General features: G+C 47.1%; 2 protein-coding genes across 6 annotated transcripts in view; both read left to right on the top strand.

Moving 5' to 3' along the window:
• TMEM39B (transmembrane protein 39B) overlaps positions 1-11,048 on the top strand; it is a 16,653-nt gene extending 5,605 nt beyond the window's left edge. For 4 of the 5 annotated variants that reach the window (XM_030887995.2, XM_045299102.1, XM_045299103.1 and 1 more), the window contains 4 exons: positions 4,074-4,410; positions 5,519-5,706; positions 8,798-8,918; positions 10,577-11,048. In XM_030887995.2, coding sequence (XP_030743855.2) covers positions 4,074-4,410; positions 5,519-5,706; positions 8,798-8,918; positions 10,577-10,819 — 889 coding nt within the window. In that variant the 3' untranslated portion in view covers positions 10,820-11,048. Of the gene's footprint in view, positions 1-1,722; positions 1,832-4,073; positions 4,411-5,518; positions 5,707-8,797; positions 8,919-10,576 lie in introns of those variants that run through there. The other variant, XM_045299104.1, reaches the window with a different exon arrangement.
• Positions 11,049-13,511: 2,463 nt separating this feature from the next.
• KPNA6 (karyopherin subunit alpha 6) overlaps positions 13,512-23,536 on the top strand; it is a 57,762-nt gene continuing 47,737 nt past the window's right edge. Inside the window, exon 1 of the mRNA XM_004705017.4 lies at positions 13,512-13,583. Coding sequence (XP_004705074.2) covers positions 13,580-13,583 — 4 coding nt within the window. The 5' untranslated portion in view covers positions 13,512-13,579. The remainder of the gene's footprint in view (positions 13,584-23,536) is intronic.

Genomic DNA, 23,536 nt, shown 5'->3' with positions numbered 1-23,536 from the left:
CCTTATTTTCTTTAATGGCCTCATAGTATTCCATTGTATAAATTTTTCACAACTTTATTTGTCTTCGATTGGCGGACTTTTGAGTTCTTATCTTTTTTTGTTATTTGAAACAACGCGGCAGAGGGAACATTCTTTTGCATATATCTTTGCAAACTTGTCTAGTATTTCTGTACAACAGATTCCCAGAAGTAGAATTAAGCTAAAGTTATGTTTATGTACATTGTTTATAAATAGTTATAAAAAATACCCTCCAAAAGGGTTATACCAATTAAAACCGTCAACAGTTGATTTATTTTAAACACTTCTGATTATTACGTGGTAAATCTTGTTTCCTTGAATACAGCCATCAGTCAGTGTTTTTCCTTGTTTTTTATTAAAAAATTTTTTTATCAACATAATACAAATGCATGATAAAAAAAAAATCTAGTAATGCTACCAATCTTAGTGTGAAAAGCAGTAGCCCAACCTCCACCTTCGGCGTTTTAGTCCCACTGCTCAAAGCACACTTTCCCAGCTTAGAGCTGCAGGTGTTTTTAAGGTTCTCTCCACACTTCTAATATCCTTTTACCTTTATTGATCTTAATTTTTTTAATTGACTGATTTTATAGTTGGATAATAAGTTCACAGTGTTAAAATTCAAAAGGAAGAAAAGAGTACAGAGTGGAAAAGTATCCTGGATTCCTGGCCCCCAGCCACCGATTTCCCTTTTCGGAAGGAACCACCCAGGAGCCGTGGTGGCCGAGTGGGTTACACACTGGGCTCCTAATCACAAGAAGTCACCACCCATGTGTCCATCCTGTGGGTCATTCTGGAAATACATGGGGGCTTTGAAAAGTTCGTGGGAAGATTCCATTATCTTTTAGCTCCCTTTTCCCACAAACTCTTTGACACACCCTCATAAATGTTCTGTGCATGCATGGACACCACCACCCACACGCAGTACACAGATGCTCTGCTCTGGCAGAAGAATGCTGACCCCCTCTTCCATTCCTTCTGCTCCTGGTAGTTGATGACCGTCACTGTGTTCAGTTCCTCGGTTGGTTATCTTTGTCATCACGTATAGTTGGCTTCCATGTCTTGTTCTATCAACAGTAGTTGGTATCTTGGTGAGAACATTAGAAACTGCCCGTCCACCTGTACGCCCTTCTTTGCCCTCTCACTTCCTGGCATTCGTCCTTGTAAATGGTCAAGTGTGACATTCACATTCTCCTATGTAACCCCATTTAAGTCTTCCATTCTTTACCAAAGGTTGATTTTTAAAGTGGGAAATCAACAAGTAGCCTTGGTATTATTACGTCTGAAAATAATGGTGCGCTCGAGGGCTAAATATTGTGCATAGGGACTTTCCCTCTTTGTGGCTGACCGAGTCACAACCTTGAACCTCTTTTAAAAAAAGAATGTTCCTAGTGTCTGGGCCAAATGGTTTCTCTTTTCTCACATTCCATCAATTGCTTAAAACCATGTCACATTTTAATTTGCTTCATATTTAGATGGTAACTTTTCTTATATGGCTTTTTGTTTTTCCTAGAGATTCTAATTGCCTTTCTTTTTTCTTGTTGACAAAAGAATGATGGGCCGTCAACATATCCTCAAGTTTATCCAGCCTCTCAATCATGCTACCTGTTGCCTGGAGTCCATTTCCCCCCAAAGACATCCTTCCTGGAGCCCTCCATCCTCCTGCTCCAGTCTGGTGGTTACTCTTTAGGCCTGGTGTACAACTCAGCCTGGGACTTCCCTTCGCTGCCTTCCTGGGCTGGATCCACTGTTTCCTGGATCCCATGTCTTCTTCTTTCTTGGTTTTCTCCCTTATTTTGCTGGAGTACATGATCAGGTAATTTCCTTAACAATGGGTACGTGGGAGGTATATGCATTTCAAATTCTTGCATGTTAAAAATGCCTTTATTCCCCTCATGCTTGATCAATGGTTAGCCTGAATATAGATTTCCAAGTCAAATTCATATTCTCTTAGAATTGGGAAGATGCTGTTCTGTTGTGTCCTTAGCATCCAGTGTTGCCAGTGAAGTACTTGACATCAGTGTGATTCTGTCTCCTTTGTAGTGACTTGTTTTTTCTCTCTCAGAGCTTTTAGGAATGCTTTGTCTTGATTATTTAGAATGTTCTTAGATATGTGTCTGGTATGGAATTTTTGTGATGCATTCTGTCAGTATTCGAGAATGTTTTTTAACCTAAAGAGTTGGATAAATCTTCAGCTTAGGAAATTTTTCTTCCACTGTTTCTGTGACAATATCTTTCTCTCCATTTACCCTGTTCTCTCTTTCTGGAATTTCTGTCATCAAGATGGTAGACTAGCTTGGTCATCTGTTTCTCTTATATTTCCATCTCTTTCTCTCACTGCTCTGCTTTCATGGAGATTTCAACTTTATCAGCTCTTTTATTGAATTTTTTTTCAGCCATGCTATGTTCATCTCTAAGGCCTCTTCCTTGTTTTCTGCTTTTCTTTTCCTCATAGCATCCTGCTCTTGTTTTAGCTTTTTCTTACGGCCCTTCAATTGTATCTTTCTGGTGGGGTCAGCTTTTCCCTTTCATGCTGCCGGTCTTCCCGCTATAGTTGGCTTCTTGGGTTGGGTGTTTATGTTTCAGAACGAAGGACTGAATACTGGTGTATGTTCTCTTTTCCTCTGGCTTTGCATAACTGGGCAGAACACTTGACTGGGTTTCTAAGCACAGCACATGGGCAGGGTACGCTGATTGGCAAACATTACTTTGGGATGAGTTGGGTGAGCTACTAACTGTCAAGCTTTGGGTTCCTGAAGGCCAGGTAGAGGAGGGCTATGATCAGAAATGCTTGAAGACCTCAACCCTTCCCAGTTAATTCAATTTCCTTAGAGAAGGATCCAGTCAGTGGGTTGTATGAGGTACGTAGAGGAATAAGACTGACACTCTTTCTTTTAGTCTTTTATTGTGAACTAAGCGTAGCTTCTCAGAGCAGGCCATCAATTTTGCATTCACCACTTCATGGCTGGCTCTTAAAATTCAGTGCAGACCTTCATTTAATCCCATTTGTTTGGCCCTGCTTCTCTCTCTACCCTCCTGAATTTGCCCACTTCAATCAAGGTCTCTTGACTCAGGAGAGACCACCCCGGAGAGACCAGCTCTTGTGACTCCTGTGAGCCACTCAGCAGATTCTAGAGCTACAGCAGTCTGCCTCACCGCCACTAGCCACCTACCCGCTGTGCTTCTTGAGCGCTGGAAGCAGGCTAATCTGAATTGAGATGTACTCGAAGTATGAAATACATAGCAGACTGGTTGATGCCACTGCAGTGTACACTCAACAGTGGTTGAAATGTCACTTAAAAAAAAAAAATGTATATCTTTCTAGCCAGGAAAGGAATCGCATACATTAAAAATAATAACCAGTAGTTTTCATCAGTACCAAGAAAAGAATAAAATCTCTCTAGTATTGAGTGCATGTTAAGGCAATACAATTTAAGATATAAGATATATCATGGGTAAAATAAGATACGGTACTAAAGCTGATTTCATCTCTTTTCTTGTTTTAACGAATGCAGCTACTCGACTGTTTTAGGCCACATGGTGGCTCGCGTTCCATCTCTGTTGGGCAGAGCTGCTCTAGAGGACAGCCTCCTCCTCACGTCTCACCATGTTTCCATCTGCTCTTTACATTTGTTCCGATCCCTTGTGTCCTGATGAGCCCCACTCCTGTTCTCTTTGCTGATATGGATTTATTAGACTTTGCTGCTGTCCTGTCTTAAGTGGAGGGGATGGGAGGGAATGACCATCTTGCATGTGAAGTTGCTTCCAACTGTGGGCCTGTCAGAGTAGTCATTTGTCCTTTGTGAAGGAAGAGACTTGGCTTTTGCTTCCTACCGTAGTCCTGGGGCTCAGCACAATGCTCGCTTGACACACACTCCATGCCCATGCCTGTGTCTGGTGGCTGGGCCATTGGGTGGGAGGTCGGAAGGGTCAGTCATTTCTCCCCTCTGAACAGCCAGGAGAGCGGAGGCCCAGGGAGGGGAGAGCCCCCCTTACTGGCTGAAATTGGTTCTTGGGTCCTGGGGCAGGCCTGCCCTCACCTCCATCTTTCCCAGCAGGTTTGGGATGTACATTCCGTTCCTCCAGCTGAACTGTGACCTCCGAAAGACGAATCTGTTCAGCCACATGGCCTCTGTGGGGCCCCGGGAGGCAGTCAGTGGCCTGGCTCGGAGCCGGGACTACCTGCTGACACTGCGGGAGACTTGGAAGCAGCACACGCGGCAGCTGTACGGCCCAGACACCATGCCCACCCACGCCTGCTGCCTGTCCCCCAGCCTCATCCGCAGTGAGGTGGAGTTCCTTAAGATGGACTTCAACTGGCGCATGAAGGAGGTGCTCGTCAGCTCCATGCTGAGTGCCTACTATGTGGCCTTTGTACCCGTCTGGTTTGTGAAGGTATGTACGAAGCTGAACGCAGGGAATCAAGGGCCCTGTGCCTCCCGAGGATCCCACTGAGAGCTCTCCTGCTTGCCTGAATAATGCCGCCATTTTTTGTGGGATTTCCCATCTGCTGCAGGGCTAGAGTAACTTCAGTCTAGCCCCCAGAAAGGAAGTGGCTCCCCAAGTTCACCTAGACGTTGATGAAGACATGGCCTTGTTGAGAGTTTTGGCTAACAGTGGCAGTGACTTTGTATTGCCGTGTGGCTGTTTCGGCTCAGACTTGTCACAGTGCCCTGCTTTGCCTAGTGGGGGAACCAGATTCATCAAACCTGAGCGACTCCCAAAGCCTGTGCTTGCCTTCTCTTGCTTGCGTGGCCTCCCGGGCTGACCCGGAGGCTTGAAGCATTTCTCTAAGGATAGACTTCACTTAGTGATTTGAATTTGAGAAGACTTACTATCTGCTGAGCACCTACGGTGTGCTTGGAACATTCACATGTATTACAGAGCTCCCCCCTAACTTCTCTCAAGGAGCCCTAATGGCACAGTGGCTAGGGCTAGGGCTAACCGAAAGTTCAGTGGTTCGAACCTGACAGCTGCTCCACAAGAGAAAGATGTGGCGCTCTGCTTCCATGAAGATTTCAGCCTTGGAATCCTTCTGGGGCCGTTATATTCTGTCCCAACGGGGGTCTCTGCATCAGAATCAGCTCGATGGCAGTGGGTTAGGGAACACCTCCTAGTAGAGGTAGTTGGTGATTGCTCTTATCCTTGTTTGACAGGTGAGAAACCAAAGCACAGAGAAGGTAAATGAGTTGCCCAAGATCACAGAGTTAATAAGCGGCAGAGTCAGGTTTTGAACTTGCACCTGTTACACCGCAGCGCCTGTGCTGTGGCTCAAACTCGGGGCAGCTGGAGCATTTTTTCCTTTGTGCAAAATGGACCTGTGGGCGCAGAGTGCTGAGCCCAGGATGAAGCCTGCCTTGTTAGATCTCTGATCTCTGGTTTCAGCCAGCCTGCTGTCTCCCCAGGGCAGTCCTGACTCCCAAACCAGGAAGACTCGGGGCAGGGAGGGGGAGTGAGACCAGCATGGGGATCCCAGGCCTCACCCACCTCCCACCACCCCCAGAACACACATTACTATGACAAGCGCTGGTCCTGTGAGCTCTTCCTGCTGGTGTCCATCAGCACGTCGGTGATCCTCATGCAGCACCTGCTGCCTGCCAGCTACTGCGACCTGCTGCACAAGGCCGCGGCCCACCTGGGCTGCTGGCAGAAGGTGGACCCAGCACTGTGCACCAACATGCTGCAGCACCCGTGAGTCTCCCTGGTCTCTCCTGCCTGGCTTCACCCCTTCCGGTCAGGGGCTGATGTCAACTCAGCTCGCCAGTCAGCACGTAGTTACTGACCTTGTCGGGTATGCTAGGCCTTGTGCACAGAGTGAGGTGTGACAGGGCCTAAGACGAACATATGCCCAGGCCTTCGGTAGCTTGCAGGGTAATGGAGAGGGGAGGGGACGGGAGGGGAGGGGACATGCAGTGAAGTCATGCACTCATTCACTGTCTCCTTCATTGACTCACTCACTGACTGGCTTACACCTGTATCCTTCAGTCCTCCTCTCCTGTCCCCTGCACACTCCTGCATTCCATCACTGACTCTCTCTGCAGGCATTTCCATTCACCAAATCTATACCAAAAAGGAGCCAGGTGGCACAGTGATTAAGTGTTCAGCTGCTAACCAAAAGTTGGGTGGTTCCAGCCCTGCCAGGTGTTCTGTAAGCGAAAAATGTGCCAGTGACCTTCCATACGTGTTTACAGCCTTGGACACGATGGGGTGGTTCCGCCATATCCTGTAGGGTGAGCTGTCAGTCAGGATGGACTGGAGGCAATGGGTGTTTGTTTGTTGGTTTGAATCCATGCCAGGCCCGGTGCTATCCTTTGGCAGAGGGGCTCTGACTTGTAAGCATCGGAGGTTTTGAAGAGTTGAAGGATCATCCCCAGGTGTTTGTTTTTTTTGGAAAAAATCTGGTGGTGAGCCCTATGCAAGGTAGGAGGGCCATAGGGAAGAACGCCGAAGACAAGAACCGTAAGGAGTTCGCAGTCAGCTGGTGGCGACAGCCAGGCACGCACATAGCAAGAGCTGGGGAGAGAGGGCGACCTACAGGGTCCCCCCAAAGCAGGACGGAAGCTGCCTGCGGGAACCTTGAGGGGTAGGGTTGGGTTGTCCTCCCCGCAGCCTGGCTCATCCTTCACAGGTGCCTGGCATCCTCCAGCCCTTCACCAGGTGCTTTGCACACAGGTTATACTCGTTTCCTGCCTGTATTTCTCCATTACATTGGAAGCACCTCATAGCCTCGGGAAGACCCCAGGGCAGGGACAAGAGTGACCCTGGGTCCCAGTAGGAGGATGGGCAGAAAGGAGGCCTGTCGGGCAGTGTAATAGAATGAGCTGACCCAGGGGAGCAGAGATGCAAAGGTGGCTACAGAGGGCAGGCCTCCTGCTGTTGGTTCTCAGTGCCAATCAGGTCCTGTCTCGGTGGTCTCAGATAGGGCATTGCTGGATGGGCAGAAAGGGACTTGGCCAGACCTTAGACTCTGAGTGAAAGGACGACAAGGAAGACAGAGCCAGGCTGAATATGAGGATGAACCTGTCCCTGACTCATTGTGGACCTCAGATAAGATCCAGGCTCCCTGGCATTGGCTTCCCAGCTGAGGAACTGGGTCCCGTCAGCCACCATGAACATCCGGCTCCCTCCCACCTAAAAGAAATCCAGTTGCCATGGGTTGCTTGTGACTCATGTTGACTGTGTGTGTGTGTGTGTGTGTGTGTGTGTGTGTATAAGTAGAACTGCTCCGGAGGGCTTTCAAGGCTGTGAGCTGTCAGAAGTAGATCACCAGGCCTTTCTTTCTTCAGAGGCATCTTTGGACAGGTTCAAACCACCCACATTTCGGTTGATGGTTGAGTACTGAACAATTGGCACCACCCAGGGCTCCTCTTAGACTCCCACAGCCCCCATCATATAATACTGGCACCTAGCACCACCTGCCGGGTGGCTGGAGGTATTGTCTTCAAGGACTGAAAGCTCTTAGAATCTAGGCCCTTGCCCACCAAGCAAGTGGCTGTATCCTCGGCCCAGCAGAGGAGGAGCTGAGTTATAAGAGGCACACAGTAACATGTGTGGCTGTGTTGTTGTTGTTTCAAAGTAAAGTTTATGTAGGATGAAAGGTGTAAATCTCTAGTAATCTTTTCAGTTTTGAGAAAAGTATACGCACCTGTGAAACCCACCTCCAGGTCCTCGGAAAATATCTCCGTGGTCCTTTCCCCAGCCCCTCATACCCCAGAGACACCCCCTTTCTGTTTGTTTCACCATAGGCTAGTTTTGTCTGTTAAAAATGTCATATAAACGGAGTTGGGCAGCTCTGTCCAGCTGCTGCTGTGCAGCCCAGTGTCGGCGAGGCTCAGACACACTGTCAGGTAGAACATAACTGATTCAACAAGGCAGGGGCTCGGGGGTTGAAGACAGGCTGCTCACAGACTGTGATTCTCCGTCCTCCAGCCCAGGCCTCTGAGGGGCCTGTGAGATCTCACAAAAGTGCTGGAAGGAAGAAGACCCTGGTCCCCACTCCTCCTCCTCCTGGCACAGGCTCCGGGGGTCTGCCTGTGGCACGCTTTGAGGGTGCCTTTCCTCAAGGGCTCTCAGTAGTGAGGGACACAGACAGGGAAATGGCCAAAGATTGGGGCAAGTGGAGAAGTTGCAGGGCATTCTAGGTACAACGAGAGCATGCCACCCTTTGTTGGGAGTTGCAGCCTTTCTGGAGGAGCCTGGGTTCTGAACGATGACCAGAGATTGGCGGCGCTTAGAAAGCACTGAGCGGGGAGGGCCAGTGTGGACAGGGCCCTGCAGCATTGCTGCAGGGCCGTGCGCTGGAAGAACTGCTAGAGGAACTAGATGCATTCTGAGTGCTGTGCATGAGCTGTGTGGTGGGCCTTGTGGAAGGCCACAAGGGGTCTCAGAACGTGTGCTAGAGAGCCTGCACTTGACCTCCAGGGCATTGGGAAGCCCGAGTGCTGTAGGAAGAGGAGGGGTCAGGGTCAATTTGGTATCTCAGAAAGTTTGCTCAGACCCCTGTGTGGCAGACTCTGAAGCTGGGGGTAAGGAGACCAGATAAAGAAAATGCACCCAGAGAGGGACATGGGTTTCTTAGCCATCCCTCGACATTAGTGACAACCCAAGACTTTCTGACTCCTAGCCTGGTGAATTTCTCATGACTCAACCATTTTAAAGAGGTCACTGTGACCCAGAAAGGTCACTGTGTCTCAGTGATAGAGATGGGACCCCGCCATCATCTGCTGTGCCCGGCTTTGTGGGTGAGCCAGCGGTAAGTGATGCCCATGGGCTGTGCCTCCAGGTGGACTGAAGAATGCATGTGGCCGCAGGGGGTGCTGGTGAAGCACAGCAAGAACGTCTACAAAGCAGTGGGCCACTACAACGTGGCCATCCCTTCCGACGTCTCCCACTTCCGCTTCCACGTGAGTCTTCCCCTGAGTCCCATCGAGAGGGCAGGATGATGGACAGGCAGGGTAGAAGGCTTGATGATGTCATAGCAATAGGGAAGCTCCTAATCCATGATTCCCCCTAAGCTATTTTCAGTAATTCCCCAATCCACTGGAAGCCAGTGCACACGTGCAGCACCAGAACAGCCACGCGACTTATCTGTCCCTTACTAATTGCAGCTCCCTTTGTCGCAGATCTTTCAAAGCATTGGCTGAGGGGGAACAATATGAGACAATAAAAGGAGCCATTCTCGGTGGTAGAAATAGCAGCTGCAATCAGGCACTAGGAGTCCTGGTGGTGTAGTGGTCATGCATTGGGCTGCTAACTGCAAGGACTGCAGTTCAAAACCACCAGCCACTCCTCGGGAGAAAGATGGGCTTTCTACTTCCCATAAAGAGTTACAGTCTCGAACCCATAGGTGCAGTTCTACCCTGTCCTATTAGGTCAACATTAACTCAGTGACAGTGGGTTTGATCCCCCCCCCCCTTTTTTTAAGAGTTTAATCAGGTCCTTATTGTATGTTGTGCACTGTGCCAAGCATTTCCTTCAGCCTGCTCAGTCTGACCCAGAACTTTGAGTGAGAATAAGAGAAAGATGCTGTCTAGCTGCCATTCAGATACTAGAATAGGCGTAGGGTGTCTAGCTGGGAACCTGAGGACTTATAATAATGACTCACGAACTCACCTTGTGGATGCTACTCAAAACCATCTAGTCTTAGGATCTTCACTTTATTTACTGTATTTTGTCATCAAAGTCATTTTTTCCAACCCAGTCCTAGTCCAAACCTCATGGTGCTTCTCTGGAGGGGGTCAGAATCATCCCCCTCTGCTTCCTATTAGCCCAGCTGGAACTCCTAAAGGAACCTCCCCGGAATTGGGGGCTCTGACGAGCAAGCTGAGAAACCATTCATCTGAGACGCAGGAAGGCGAAGGGCTTGCCCAAGGTCCAGCGGCCTGTCTGGGGCCAAGCTAGGCCTGGTGTCCATGACTCTGGGCGTCCTGTAGCCCACCACTTCCCCCTGGATCCAGTAAGCAATGCTTGAGGATTAAGTGCAGAATCAAAACCCCTAGACAACTGAGTACTCTTGAACTGATCAGAATTTTTTTTTTTTTCCTGTTTCAAATTTGAGTCCTTCAGTTCAGCCTTACAAGGTAGGAGTGAGATGTGGCCATATCCCCTGGAAGCCTTTGACCCATCTGGGAGTACCACACCTGAAGCTGTGGGTGACTCCAGCTGCAGAGTCTGTAATAACTGTTTACGCCTGCGGCATAAGAAGCTTCATTTCCCCCCCAACAATAGCTCAGGAAGACGGTGTACTAAAATGTATTCATTTTAAGCCAGAAAAGGATTTGAAGAGAGATGAGATCGCTCAGAAAAGGCTTCCTAGAGGAGGCAGACGTTGACTAGGACCTGGACTCTCACTGACCAGGACGTGGACTCGGACTTCTCTGGAAACAGCAGTGCTGGCAGGGCACATCCCAAAGAAAGCTGAGGTGGCCGAGTCCATATCCAGCCCTGCAGTGTCCTCTTTCCTGCCCAAGCCTGTCCCCCTCACTGGCCCACGCAGCATCCCGGCCTAGAGGCAGGTTTCTGGGACATTCCTTGCAGCTCATGCCCACCGTCTCCTGGGCAGTTCTTTTTCAGCAAACCTCTGCGGATCCTCAACATCCTGCTGCTGCTGGAGGGCGCCGTCATCGTCTACCAGCTGTATTCGCTCGTCTCCTCGGAGAAGTGGCACCACACCATCTCACTGGCTCTCATCCTCTTCAGCAACTACTACGCCTTTTTCAAGCTGCTGCGGGACCGCCTGGTGTTGGGCAAGGCCTACTCGTACTCGGCCAGCCCCCAGAGGGACCTGGACCCCCGGTTCTCCTGAGCCCCAGAACAGCCCCAGAGACTGTATCCAGGCTTCAGACGGGCTCGCTGGCAAGGGGCTACTGGGAAGAGTTGGGTGGGGGTGGGGGTGCAAAAAAAACAAAATGAACCAACCAAACAAAAGAACAAAAAAAAAATCCACCAGAGCTTTGTATTTTTGTTACGTACTGTTTCTTTCTTTGATATTTGATGTGATTATGAGGAAAAAAAATATCCTATTTTTATATTCCCAACAAGCCTGTGTCTTGTGGTTCTTTCTCCCTTTCCTGGGTATCAGGCAGAGAGCAGAGGTGCAGGATTCTGGACCCCTGTGGGAGAGGAGAGGAGAGATCATGGTAGAAGTAAGAGTTGCTGCTTCCTGAATTCTCTAGGGTAGGTGGGTGGGTGGGATTGGAGAGGATCAGGAACTGGATCAAGGACCCTGAGGCCAAGGTGTGAACAGGGCCTAGGGAGGTCTTGAAGGTCACAGTTCTAAGTGCCATAGGATGGAGATTGCTGGGGCTGGGCGGAGGCCACGTGTCAACCAAGCCCTCATTGCCTGAGCTCTTGCTCACGGGATGCGCAAATGAGTGTGCAGTGGTGTATGGACTGTGAAGAGCAAGTAAATCCGCCTTAGAGGAAGTATAGCCACAACGCTCCTGAGAAGCTGGGAAGGTGAGACTTCATCTTACACCCTATTAAGTGGGTCCAGACCTTGGAGAAGGACATGCTTGGTCAAAGGTCACCCGAAATGAGGACGACTCAATGAGATGGGTTGTCACAGTGGCTGCAGCAAAGGGCTAGACATAACAGGATAGCTCGCGACAGGGCGGTGCTCTGTTGAACATTGGGTTGCTATGGGTTGGAACGGACTCAAAGGCAACAACAATCGTATGTACCAGCCATAAATTTCATGATCATAAAGCACATGAACACAGAATATTCATCTGTAGAAAGGGGAGGCCGTATCCTGATTCTCTATGCACTAATTTATCAAGTCATAAGGAGAACTTGCCATGTGCCAGACCAAGAACATTTACTGCCATCCAGGTGATTTCAACTCAGTAACCCTTAGAGGACAGAGTAGAACTGCCCTTGCGGGTTTCTGGGATAACTTTTTTTTTTCTGGGATAACGCTTACAGGAATAGAAAGTCTCATCCTTTTCCTGTGGAGCTGCCATTGGTTTTAAACTGCTGACCTTGCAGTTAGCAGCCCAATGCATATGCCACCAACCAGAAAACCAGATACTGTTAAATTTTTAGAATGGAGGGATGAACAACAATATAGAACTGACTCCTATCCTCAGGGAGACCTGATAGGGAAATCACTTTGATTTTCCTACTTTTTGTCGTCCGTGGGGCAGTGGTCATGTGCTCAGCTTCTAATGAAAGATGTGGCAGTTTGTTTCCATAAAGATCTGTTGGGTGCTGTGGAGTTGGTTCCAACTCATGGTGACTGTTTCTTACAACAGAATGAAACACCACCCAGTTCTGTGCCATCCTTACAATTGTTCTTGCGTTGAAGCCCATTGTTGCAGCCAATGTGTCAACCCATCTCATTGAGGGTCTTCCTCTTTCTTGCTGCCCCAAACATGATGACCTCCAGGGACTGGTCTCTCCCGGCATGTCCAATGTACTACGTGATAGGAAGCCTCACCCTCCTTGCCTCTGAGGAGCATTCTGTCTGTACTTCCTGCAAGAGGAATCTGTTTGTTCCTCTGGCAGTCCGTGTCAATATTCTTCATGAACACCAGAGTTGTTGGAGAGTAAAGATGTAGTCTTGGACATACTGCAGGAGCACTATAGTCGGAACTGACTCAGTTTGGGGTTTGACCTCCCAGAAGACTGCAGTCTCAACTAGGACTTCTTGTGGGGGGCTGGGTCAAGACATCTGGATTTGGTATTGACTTCCTTTCTCTACCATGATCTTGAATTTGTCCCATGAAAAAATGTCCTCAATTGATTAAAAAAAAGCAAAAACGCCCTCGAGGAGATGGGCTGACACAATGGCTGCAACCACGGGCTCAATTGTGAGGACCAGACAGTGCTGACACATGGACTCGATGGCACCCCAAGGAAAGTGTCAGATGTGCAAACTCCAAACTTGAACTCACTGCCCTTGAGTCCACACCGGTCCATGGAGGTGTAGTGAACCAATAGGAGCGTGAAGAACTGCCTCTGTGGGTTTCAGAGGCTGTAACTCTTTATACAGAAGTAGAAAACTTCATCTTTCTCCCTCGGAGCTGCTGGTGGTTTTGAACTGCTGACCTTGTGGTTAGCAGCCCAAAGTGGTTACTAGGCCACCAGGGTTCCCAATGATGGCATATTACTGATCAAATTACTTCTCCTCTCTGAGCCTAAGGGTTTTGTGAGATAAAATGCTTATTTACATCCAAGGCAGGGTCTGTGATTGACCTTAATTATGATAAAGGGAGGGATTCGTCTCTGGGAGGGGAGACTTCAGTAGCGGAAAAAGTGGAGAACACCTCGGCACCTTTAACTTTTCAAATGTATCCTTTCCAGCCTTTCTCCACCCACTCCTTTCATAGCCCATCCTACTCCCCACCTTTCAGTGGTCGTGGTCTCTTTAAGAGAACGCCTTCTGGGCGGACGCGGCGGCGCGCTCGAGATCGCGTTTCGTTCTGGGGTTGACTGCTAAGTAGTTTGTCCACCTCGGGCTGCCGTCCGGCACGTCCGCCATATTGTCTGCTGAAGCTACCGCTGAAGCTGCCGCCGCTGCCGCTGCCGCTGCCGCCGCCGAGTCGGAGCGAGCGGAGCCGCGATGGGTGAGTGGAGAAAGCAGGCCGTGCGGGGGTCGGGCCGCGGTACTCGGGGCTGGCGGCCTGGCGGGACTGTCTTCGGTGTGCAGCCGCGGCAATCGGAGGCCTGCCCTCGTAGGCTGGAAGGGAGAAGCCTGCGCGGGAGTGTCCCTCGGGCTCGTTTGGGGCCGGGCTAGGGTCCGCGCGGGGAGCAGTCATCTGGGGCGAGTTCTGGGGGCACCTGGGCACACCTGGAGCCCCCACGTGGCGTCCCCAGGCGAGAGCCCCCGCTGGCCCAGGGTCTAGAAAGGGACGCATCCCCGCCTGCGCGGACGCTGAGGCTCCGGCTCCGGCGGCAGGCCCGGGGCTCCCGGCGCGTGTGTGGCCAGCGCACTGCCGACTGGCGTCCGCGGCGCCCCCGGGCTCGGGGCACTCCTGCCCACGTCGCGCGGGCGGCCCTTCCGGAGCCGGGGAGCCGGGCGAATCCGCCCAGGCCGTTAACCGGGGGCCGTGGGGCCGCGGCCGTCCCTGGGCCGCCGCAGGCCGAGCGAACTCGGCGGGCCGGAGCAGAAATGCGGTGGTTGGCGCGGGCTCCGAGTGACAGCGCGTTGGTGGGGGGAGCCCCCAGGCCAGGCCCGCCGGGCCGCCCGGCCCCGGCGACGGGAGGGAGCCAGCTCGCTACCTGTTGCTGTGGCGGAGAGGCGCGGGCTGGCCGGGCCCTTGTTTGCCCGGCGAGGAGCCCAGGCCGAAGTCGCCCGAGTGCGACCGAAGCAGCCGTGGTAGCTGGTCTCCGGCAGCGAGGACTCTGGTGTGCCCAGCCCTGCCCGGCCGCAGGCCCCGTGCTGCCCGCCCGCTGACCCTGTTTTATAGGATTCGCACACCGTCTCCGGCTCGGAACCGCCCGTTGTTCCCATTGTACAGATGGGGAGACTGAGGTTTGGAGAGGTAAAAGTGCCCAAGGTCACGCCGAGTGCTCCGTCGCCCCAGGGCAGTTTCCGACTGCTGGTCTCTAAGGCCCGGCCCTCTGGTGGTGGGGCTGCAGAGGGGGAAAGAGGCTGCTAAGCCGCGGCAAAGTTCCTAAGGTGTTTGTTGCTCGGACTTCCAAGTGGAGGAGCCCTGGTGGCCTCTGGGTTACCTTGGGCTGCTAACTTCAGGGTCAGCAGTTCGAAACCACCCGCCGCTCCCCGGGAGACAGACGAGGCTTTCTATTTTCGGAAAGCAGTCTTGGAAACCTACAAGGGCATGAGTTGAAAAGCGCTTGATGGCAAAGATTTTGGTGGTTTTTTGTTTTTGTTGGGTGATGCAGTGGGGTCAGCGCGCTAATGGTGGCCCCGTGGGAGAAAAGGTTTGGCAGTCTACTCCCGTAAAGATTGCCACCTAGAAAACCTGTGGGGCGGTTCTGTTGTGCCACGTGGAGTTGAAGGAGTTCAGGAATCCACTCACGGCATCTAACAACAGCAGTTGGAAGGAAGTGGGAAAAGCCCGGGGTGAATTGCAAACCCCAATTATTGGGGGTGTGTGTGTCAATGAGGTGATATTTTGCCTTGTTTTGTAAATCTTGAGAAGCAAATTATTCCCTTCAGCTGGGAGGCGTTGCCTTTAGGGTGTTATTTTCTGGCCTGCTGCTTCCAGGCTCTTATCCTGAGAATTCATTTAAAGTGTTCAGTGTCACAACACATAGGAAAAACACCTAGTAGAGTCCTTTGATACATTTTTTTTTCTTTCTTCATCTCTAGAATGGGGCAGTAACCAAGGTGTTTGAGGGTTGAATAAGCTAATAACATTTGGGGCCCTAATAAGGGTCAGAAGGGCATTCCATCTTCTGTAATGTTAATTCCTTTCCCTTTAAGCATTGATTTCCAGAATTCTTCATTGAGTGATAAGACTGATAGACCTGCCTTTGTAACTGAAGCTTTTTGTATAATGATAAACGTTTTGGAGATTTTCATGTTGTAGATGGAGTTGCTGGTGCTTAACTAATTGTTAAGCACTTGCCTACTAACTGAAAGGTTGATGGTTCAGACCACACCCAGAGGAGCCTCAGGAGAAAGGCCTTTTGAAAGGAGAAGAATCACTTTGGAAAGGTCACAGCCTTGAAAACTTTAGGGAGCGCAGTTCTAGTCTGCAAAACACAAGCTCACCATTAGTTAGCCTCAATTGATGGCAACTAGTTGTATACTTTGTATTTAGATCACTAGGGCTTTCCTTCTGTTCCCTGTTAGTCTGGAAACTCCACCGAAATCCGTTCAGTAGTGACACCATATACACCACTGACAAATGGATGGTTGTACATGAGGTGTATAGTCCAGAAATTGAACCCAAGTCTCAGGGAGTTGAGACTTCAGGTAACCTCCCCCTTCCCCTCCAGTGCCTTCCTAGTTACCTCTTCCCCACCCCATGTTGTTTTGTTTGGCTGACTCGTTCATTTAATCCTGTGACTCCCAGGTTATCCCTATTTTACAAAGGAATGCACTGATATTTTAGAATTGAAATGCAAGACTGGTGATTTAGCCCCTTTGGAGATCTACCCGCACCCGATCTTCATTATTCCAGAACCCATTATTTTTCACTGCTTCTCAAGTAGACTCTTAGAGACAGGGTCTTTCTCCTGTACTGTGTTTTATGGACTAAACTTAACTAGCCTGAACAGACTTTTGCAGTGATTTTACTGTCATTAGGAGCCTTTTGGGGGTGATCTTACGGACCTTGGGACTACTTGTTTTTGTGTTTTTTTTTGGGGGGGGGCACGACGGGACTACTTGTTCTGATCTTCCTCAGCAGAGACCACAACATCTGAAAACTAAGGCACTTGTTATTCCTGCTATCTTGCTTAATAGGGAATCTGACAGCCAGCCTTGGGGAAGCCCCGCCCCGCCACACCATAACCCCTAGTATAGATCTTGATTAATACAAAATTTGAAACCAATCATTGTAACTCTATCTCCCTAGCCAGCGATTTTTTTTCTGGGTAATTAGAGGTAAAGGGAAATAAATTTGAGGTACCTTTGGAAGAGCCTTTCTTACTTGAAAGACATTTGCCACTTTTTATATTATACTATTATTTTTTTGCCAGCTTGTATTTTAACTCAGGTTTTACAAAAATATGAGCATTAAAAATGAGGTAGATATCAAATAGCATTAAAAATATAATTTTCTATGTGCTAGGTATACATAAGCTCTGGTGGTATAGTGTGTTAAACAGTCAATAACTCGAAACCACCAGCCACTCCAAGGAAGGAAATTGTAGCTTTCTACTCTTGTAAAGAGTTAGTCTGGAAACTCAGGGAACTGCTCTTTCTTTAGCCAAATGGTATCATGAAGGTTTCTTCTTCTGTTTTGAGTTACAGTTGCAGGTTTATTTGAAATTCTCATCTGCCTGCTTATCCACCAGCCCAGAGAGTGGAAACTTTCACAGGCTTCACAATCTTTTGCGTAGGTGCTCCCTTTGTGGGAGCCTCAGTGTAGCAGCCACTGCTGACTTTTTCCATGTTTGCTTTGACTCCCCTCCCCGCTTCCACGGCAGCCCTGATAGCCTGTTCTCATTGGGTCCTTCTAACTTCGGGTTTCTGATTCCTCTTGGCCATTCTACCTGCAGCACATGCACTGGTGACGATGACAGCCTCTGGAATGGGACTGCACAGCAGGTTCTTGTCGAATTTCGTCCATTTGCCCCTTTTTGTGCTTCCTTTTATAGAGAACAGTCCAGTTGATCTGGCAAGGGTTCCTCTTGGAAAGGAATGCTAATTCCTTTTGCATTTTGCATTAAGAAATTAGAAAACCTTTCCATCAGTCCTGGCAGAGTGCCTCCCGTGCCTGGGGTAAATTTTGTACCCACCGAAACGGTACACCTCAACGTTCATGGCTGTGACAACAGAGGAACAGGGAAGGTGGTGAAGAGCAATGAAGGCCACTTCTTGTTTGCTTTTGGCTGCAAGTAACCAAACCTTTCTAACTGCTAACCCTTGGAATCAGAAGTAACCTAGGTAGCCCAAGTAGTTTCCTTCTAGCCTTGCCCAGCCACCCCGGGAAAAAAATTTTTCTTTCTCGTTTGTAACTGGCATTTTATTGGTTGTTTTGAGATCAGTACAGAGACATTATGAACACTTTGTACACAGTTCTTAATGTGTGTACCAGCATCTTAAATGGGATGTAGATACAATTTGTTTCTAAATACCAGTGACTTTCCATTTGGAATTTGGAGGCAAAAATTAAAAAAGAGATTATCAAGTATCATCTTCAAATGTTGGTAAGCTCCCACATCTTAAGTCCCACTAACTCACAATTTAATGTCACACACACTGCACACTCAAATGTTCATCCCTTCACAGCACATAGCAAAGTTATCGGGAAAACTAGACTACATACAGAATGCACACAGTTCTGACAAGAAAGCCATAATGACAGAATGGTTTCAGACACAATTCTATTAAGGGAATAAAAAAACAGGAAACAAAATTTTAAATGTTCAAGTCACAAATGCATGACAGTGACAACAAATTGCCCTTAAGTGTGTATATATATACATATATATATAATTTTTTTTTTTAGCCATTAAGTATATTTTGTATTAGGGATACAAAAATTTTCCCCCAACCCATGGAAGGGAATGTTGATACTTAAGACAGTCAAATCTTCCCCCAGTTCAACATCCCACCATTTATGTCTTAAAAAAATCATTTACACTTAAAAAAATGGGACGAAGTGGGATTTCCTTCTTCTTAAATATGTTTCTAGAGCTACTAGAAATTTTGCATTTACAAAATAGTTGATAAAAAGTATTCCTATGGGGGTGGAGGAGGGAGTATTCCTATGTATTGTACAAGACGGGAGATAAAAGGGCCCACTGATAAGACATGGTAGATAAACATTAATCAGACTTGTCTTTTTTTTCTCCTGCTTCATCAGAGGCTCTACTCGTTCTTTTCCTTTCTCCGTTTTCAGCATGTAGATCTTTAGTTTCTTGGTTAGCTACTTCACCCTGTTCTCCCTTTGCTCCCTTTGGCTTGCACTTTTTTGTCTGAAGATTTACCCTTTCCTGCTGCCTCTTTTGGCTTCCTCTCCACTTTTGCAAGTGCAGGTTTCCCTGACAGACAGCCTTCTGATCGCTTGGTCTCTTTCACAGTCCCTTCAGCCTTTGGGGCATCTTGGCTGTAGGGAGGGTGCTTGCCGCATGCCTGTGGACCAGGGGGCACAGAGACCTTTCTCTAAGCTGGGTTGCCTGGTCGCTGTTGCTCTGCCCACCGCCAGAGCTCGCCACTCTAAAGTTTGTAACGCCCTCAGAGGTTGAAGGCACAAAGCCTTCAATCATTACCTATGTGTCCCATAAACATCGAGCGCCTTCAGTCATTACCTATGTGTCCCATAAGCATCGAGCGCCTTCAGTCATTACCTATGTGTCCCATAAGCATCGAGCGCCTTCAGTCATTACCTATGTGTCCCATAAACATCGAGCGCCTTCAATCATTACCTATGTGTCCCATAAACATCGAGTGCCTTCAGTCATTACCTATGTGTCCCATAAGTATCAAGCGTATTCCCCTGCTTTTCTGTTTATTTTGTGATCATTGGCTAAGACACTGTGGGTCCTTCCTGTTCTATATTGGCATTTATTGGATACTTACCTACCTGAGGTCTCCCCTAAGTCACTTTATATGCTTTTGTTTTCTCACAGCAAAAGTCCCCAGAGTATTAATTTCGTGCTCTTTAATCTTGCTGTGCTTGAAAGTGAAAATACAAACAATACTTTTTTAAGGTTGTTCATGAAGAGTTAGTGAAGTATTACATATCAGAAAGTACTTTTTTCTTTGTAATGATGTAGTTACTTCAAAAAGCCCTCAAACTGACCTTTTTATAGCCTCTGCTACCACCACCAATTCTCTAAGTCATTTGCCTTTTTTGTGTTAATTTAGTTAAAATTAGATAACTTGAGCATCCACTTAGCTAGACAAGCTGCCTTATGATTCAGTACATTAAATGTGAATGGAGTAGTATTAACTGTTTGGGATACCTCCTCTTTTTCCTTCAGGAAAACTTGGCCATCTCACCAACATAAAAACTTCCCAGTATTTCTAAGTCAGTATGTTACATTCCGTATTTAGTATAGCATATTTTAATTTAATTTTAGTAAAGTTTATCCTTTTAAATATAAATGTTTTTCTTCCTATTCTGTAGTTTATTCTGTGTCTCTTTTTGGAGATCAATATAAAACAAGTAATTTTGACTGGTTAGCCTGGAGTAATATGAATGCATATAGTAAGTGCCGCCACCCTTCCCCCCCCCCACCATTTAAAGGGGATCAGAGAAACCTGTGAGATCTGACTTATGGATAGAAAGTGTCAGTTGGTGGGAGATAGTTATTTCAAAAACAAAAGATTGGAGGTAGGGATGGATTGGTAACATGGGGGCATTACTTGGATTTTATCTGAGGAGAGTGGAATGCCCTTCAAGGGTAATAATCCTGTAAGTGATCTGATCAGATTTGTTTGTTTCTATTGCTTAGGCTGCTCTAAGGAGGATACATTAGTATGCAACTAGATTTCCACCTCGGAGATTCCTTTAGTAGTCCTGGTGAAATGAGAGTTAGGAATTTGAATTAGCAGGGTTTGGTTATGAATTAAGGGGTGGTGACCGGGTGGAGAACTTAACATAACTTCTAGGCCCCTGCCTTGAGCAACAAAGTACATAGTGGTGCTGTTAACTGAGATGCGTGTACATTTGGACATTTTGAGGTGTCTCTAATATGCAAGTCGAGCTCAACCGGGAGGTCTAAGGAGATACATTTTTGTTGTTTTTTAAACCATTTTATTGACATAAAATTCAGTGGATTAAATATATTCAAGAGAATTGTGCATTCATCACCACAATCAATTTTAGAACATTTTCTTCATTCTTATTCAATATTATTAGCTCCTCGTTTCCCCCCAACCTTCCCTACTATAACCCTAAGAAACTATTAACCTAGTTTCTATCTCTATATATTTACCTATCCTGGGTTTTATATAAAGAAAAACATTAAAAACAAACAAACAAACAGAAAAGCACACCACCGGCAGCAGAATAAAACAGAAATACCTCAGTGTAAAAGATGGGAGATGGAATTTTGATAATCTATTTATCTGTATGTATGGTGACTAAACCATGAGAATAACTAGCACTGAGGACAAGTATACATAGTGGGAGAGGGGCTGAGAGGAAACTCAGGGTACATCAGCTGGAATGTGCAGAGAGAAGGGGAAATAGCAGCCAGAACTGGAGGAAAACAAGCATTGAGTGGTGTGAGCAAGTATTTCAAGGACATGGTTGTCAGGCTTGAATGATGTCAAAAGGAAGGGAAAATAAGGACTGAAAAGGTGTATCATATTTAGTATTATGAACTTGATCAGTAGTAACCTTAGCAAAAATAGTATTGGTGGCATAGAATCCAAATTGGAGTGAACTAAGAAATGCGGCAGGAGAGGCAAACTGTTTTAAAAAATAGGAGTTGTAAAGAAGAGAGGAGGTTAGCGAGGCTGTTGTAATGTAATGTTGTAATTGCCAGGCAAGAGAACATGCAGACCTGACTTAGGGCATTGACAGAGGGGTGGAAAAAGGAGACTGAGACCAAAACTAATTAGAAACTAAAACCAGTTACTCTAGTGATTGGGTGGGGGGGGGGGCACGTTTAAGGGAAAGGAGCTGTCAGATTTCTTGCTTGTAAAGCTAAGATATTGGTGGTGTTGGTACCACAGAGTTGGTTTTTGGTGCATAGTGATCCATGTGACAAGGTAGAACTGCCCCGTATTTGGTGGGCCTTTGTTTCATGTACTTTGGCCATTATTAAGAGACCAGTCTATGGAAAGGATATCATGCTTGGTAAAGTAGAGGGGCAGCAAAAAAGAGGGTGTTCCTTGACAAAATGGATTGACACAGTGGCTACAGCCATGGGCTCAAACATCAGGACAATTGTGAGGACGGCGGGACTGGGCAGTGTTTCCTTCTGTTCCACATAGGATTGCTGAGTCAGAACCAACTGGCCACAGCCATCTGTACCGGCACAGATCACCAGGCCTTTCACTTTGAGCTGCTGGGTGCGCTTAACCACTAACCTTCCAGGTTAGCAGTAAGCATTTAACCATTGTATCACCAGGGCTTCTCAAGATAATCTTAAACCCACTTTGCGGAATCCATTCCAACCCACAGTGACTCTGTAAATCTGCTTTAAGGGGCTCCCAAGACTGAGTTTTTGTCCAAGTAGATTGCCACATCTTTTCTCCATCAAACCTGTGGTGAGTTTAACCACTGACATTTTAGTTACCTCTGAGAGTTTAACCACCAAACTAGGACTCCTAAGATTACAGCAAATCTTTATTTAATTATTTTTGGGGGTGTGTGTTAAAAGTTTAAAAGGTTGGTTTTTGGTGTTTTGTTTTGTCGCATTTAACTTTATATCGCTGAGTAACAGTGTCATTTGTGAACATTGTAATTCATCAAATTAAGTAGACAAATTAGCCATCTCATTTATAAGCACCATAAACAAATTTTTAAAAAATCCTTCAGATTGATGCTTTTTTCCCAGCAAAAATTTAAAATTTTCTTAAAGTTATTTTGGTGGACTTTTAACTTTTGTTTGAGATGAGAAAATAACTTGTGATTTAATCATAATATAATTTAAGGTATAGACTTCGATAATAAAATACAAACTATTTTCATTTAATTACCACAACCCAAGTCATGTACAAAAATACCAAACACAAATAACATCCATATGGTAGCCAATGACAGCCATTATAGTTGTACAGGTACCTCTTCCCATATAACTTCAAGACCTAGTGATCAATTAAGAGAAAATCGTGGCCATCCATTTGCTATAGTTTAGTATCATGAGCATGCATGTATCTTATCTATGTTCTATGATATCTGTCGGTGCTGCTCAGAAAACCTAATGATGCTAAATATTTCAGAATTGAAATTTCTTGGATTTTAGGAAAAGATTGTGGTATGGTGGTACTGTAAGTTAGGTATTGGGCTGCTAACCTAAGGTGACCAGACGTCCCGCTTTTGGTGGGACAGTCCCAATTTTTAACAATTTTTCTCGTGTCCCGTGGCATTTTAAAAAAGTCCCAATTTTTTGAAAGAATGCATGACAAGCTAGGGTATACGGTTTTTGACTGCTATGTGACTATTTCGCCAGGATATGAGTTTTATCAATGGTGTCCCGCTTTACCAATGTTAAAATCTGGTCACCTTATGCTAACCTCAAGATTGGCTGATCTAACCCACCAACTGTCTTTGTGGAAAAAGATGAAATTGTTGGCGCCCAGGAAGATTTACAATCTTGGAAACCCTCATTAGGGTCGCCAAGTGTTGGAATCAATTCAGTGATAGTGGTGTGACTTTTTTGTTATGTTCTAAATAACTTGGAAAATGCTTCCAGTAGGGTCTATATAAGTTAAATATTAGCACTCCTGTAGCAGACCATCTGAATATTGAGTTGAAGAAAAAAAGCTCTAAACAGTCTCAGGTTTTGCTGCTGAATGTGTTTTGTGGCCATATTTACTTCAAACAAAAACCCTTCCTGTTTTCAGAGGGTGAGATTCTGGTGGCACAGTGTTTTAAGGGTTGGGTTCCTAATCACAAGGTCAGCCGTTTAAATTCAGCAGCTGTTGTGGGAGAAAGATGAGGCTGTCTGCTCTTAAACTATTACAGTCTCAAAAACCTTAGGAAGATGTACTATTCTTACAGGGTTGTTATGAGTCATGATTACAGATTCTAGATAAAGGTTGTGGACCCGCCATGACTTGAGAGAAAGATGTAAGGAGTAGGCTTATGGAGAGAGGAGCCCTGATTGCATAGTGGATATGTGTTGGGCTGCCAGCCACGGGGCTCACAGGTCAAAACCATCAACCGAGCCTTTCTAAAGAACTACAGCCTCAGAAACCTACAGGGCCAGCTCCCCCTGTCTTATAGCCTTTCTAAAGAACTACAGCCTCAGAAACCTACAG

This window comes from Echinops telfairi, unplaced genomic scaffold (assembly GCF_000313985.2).
Source record: "Echinops telfairi isolate 266 unplaced genomic scaffold, ASM31398v2 ScPeMD7_7457;HRSCAF=8495, whole genome shotgun sequence".
NCBI lineage: Eukaryota > Metazoa > Chordata > Mammalia > Afrosoricida > Tenrecidae > Echinops > Echinops telfairi.
Note: the sequence above shows the minus strand (reverse complement) of the source record. Positions and strands in the feature narration are given on the sequence as shown.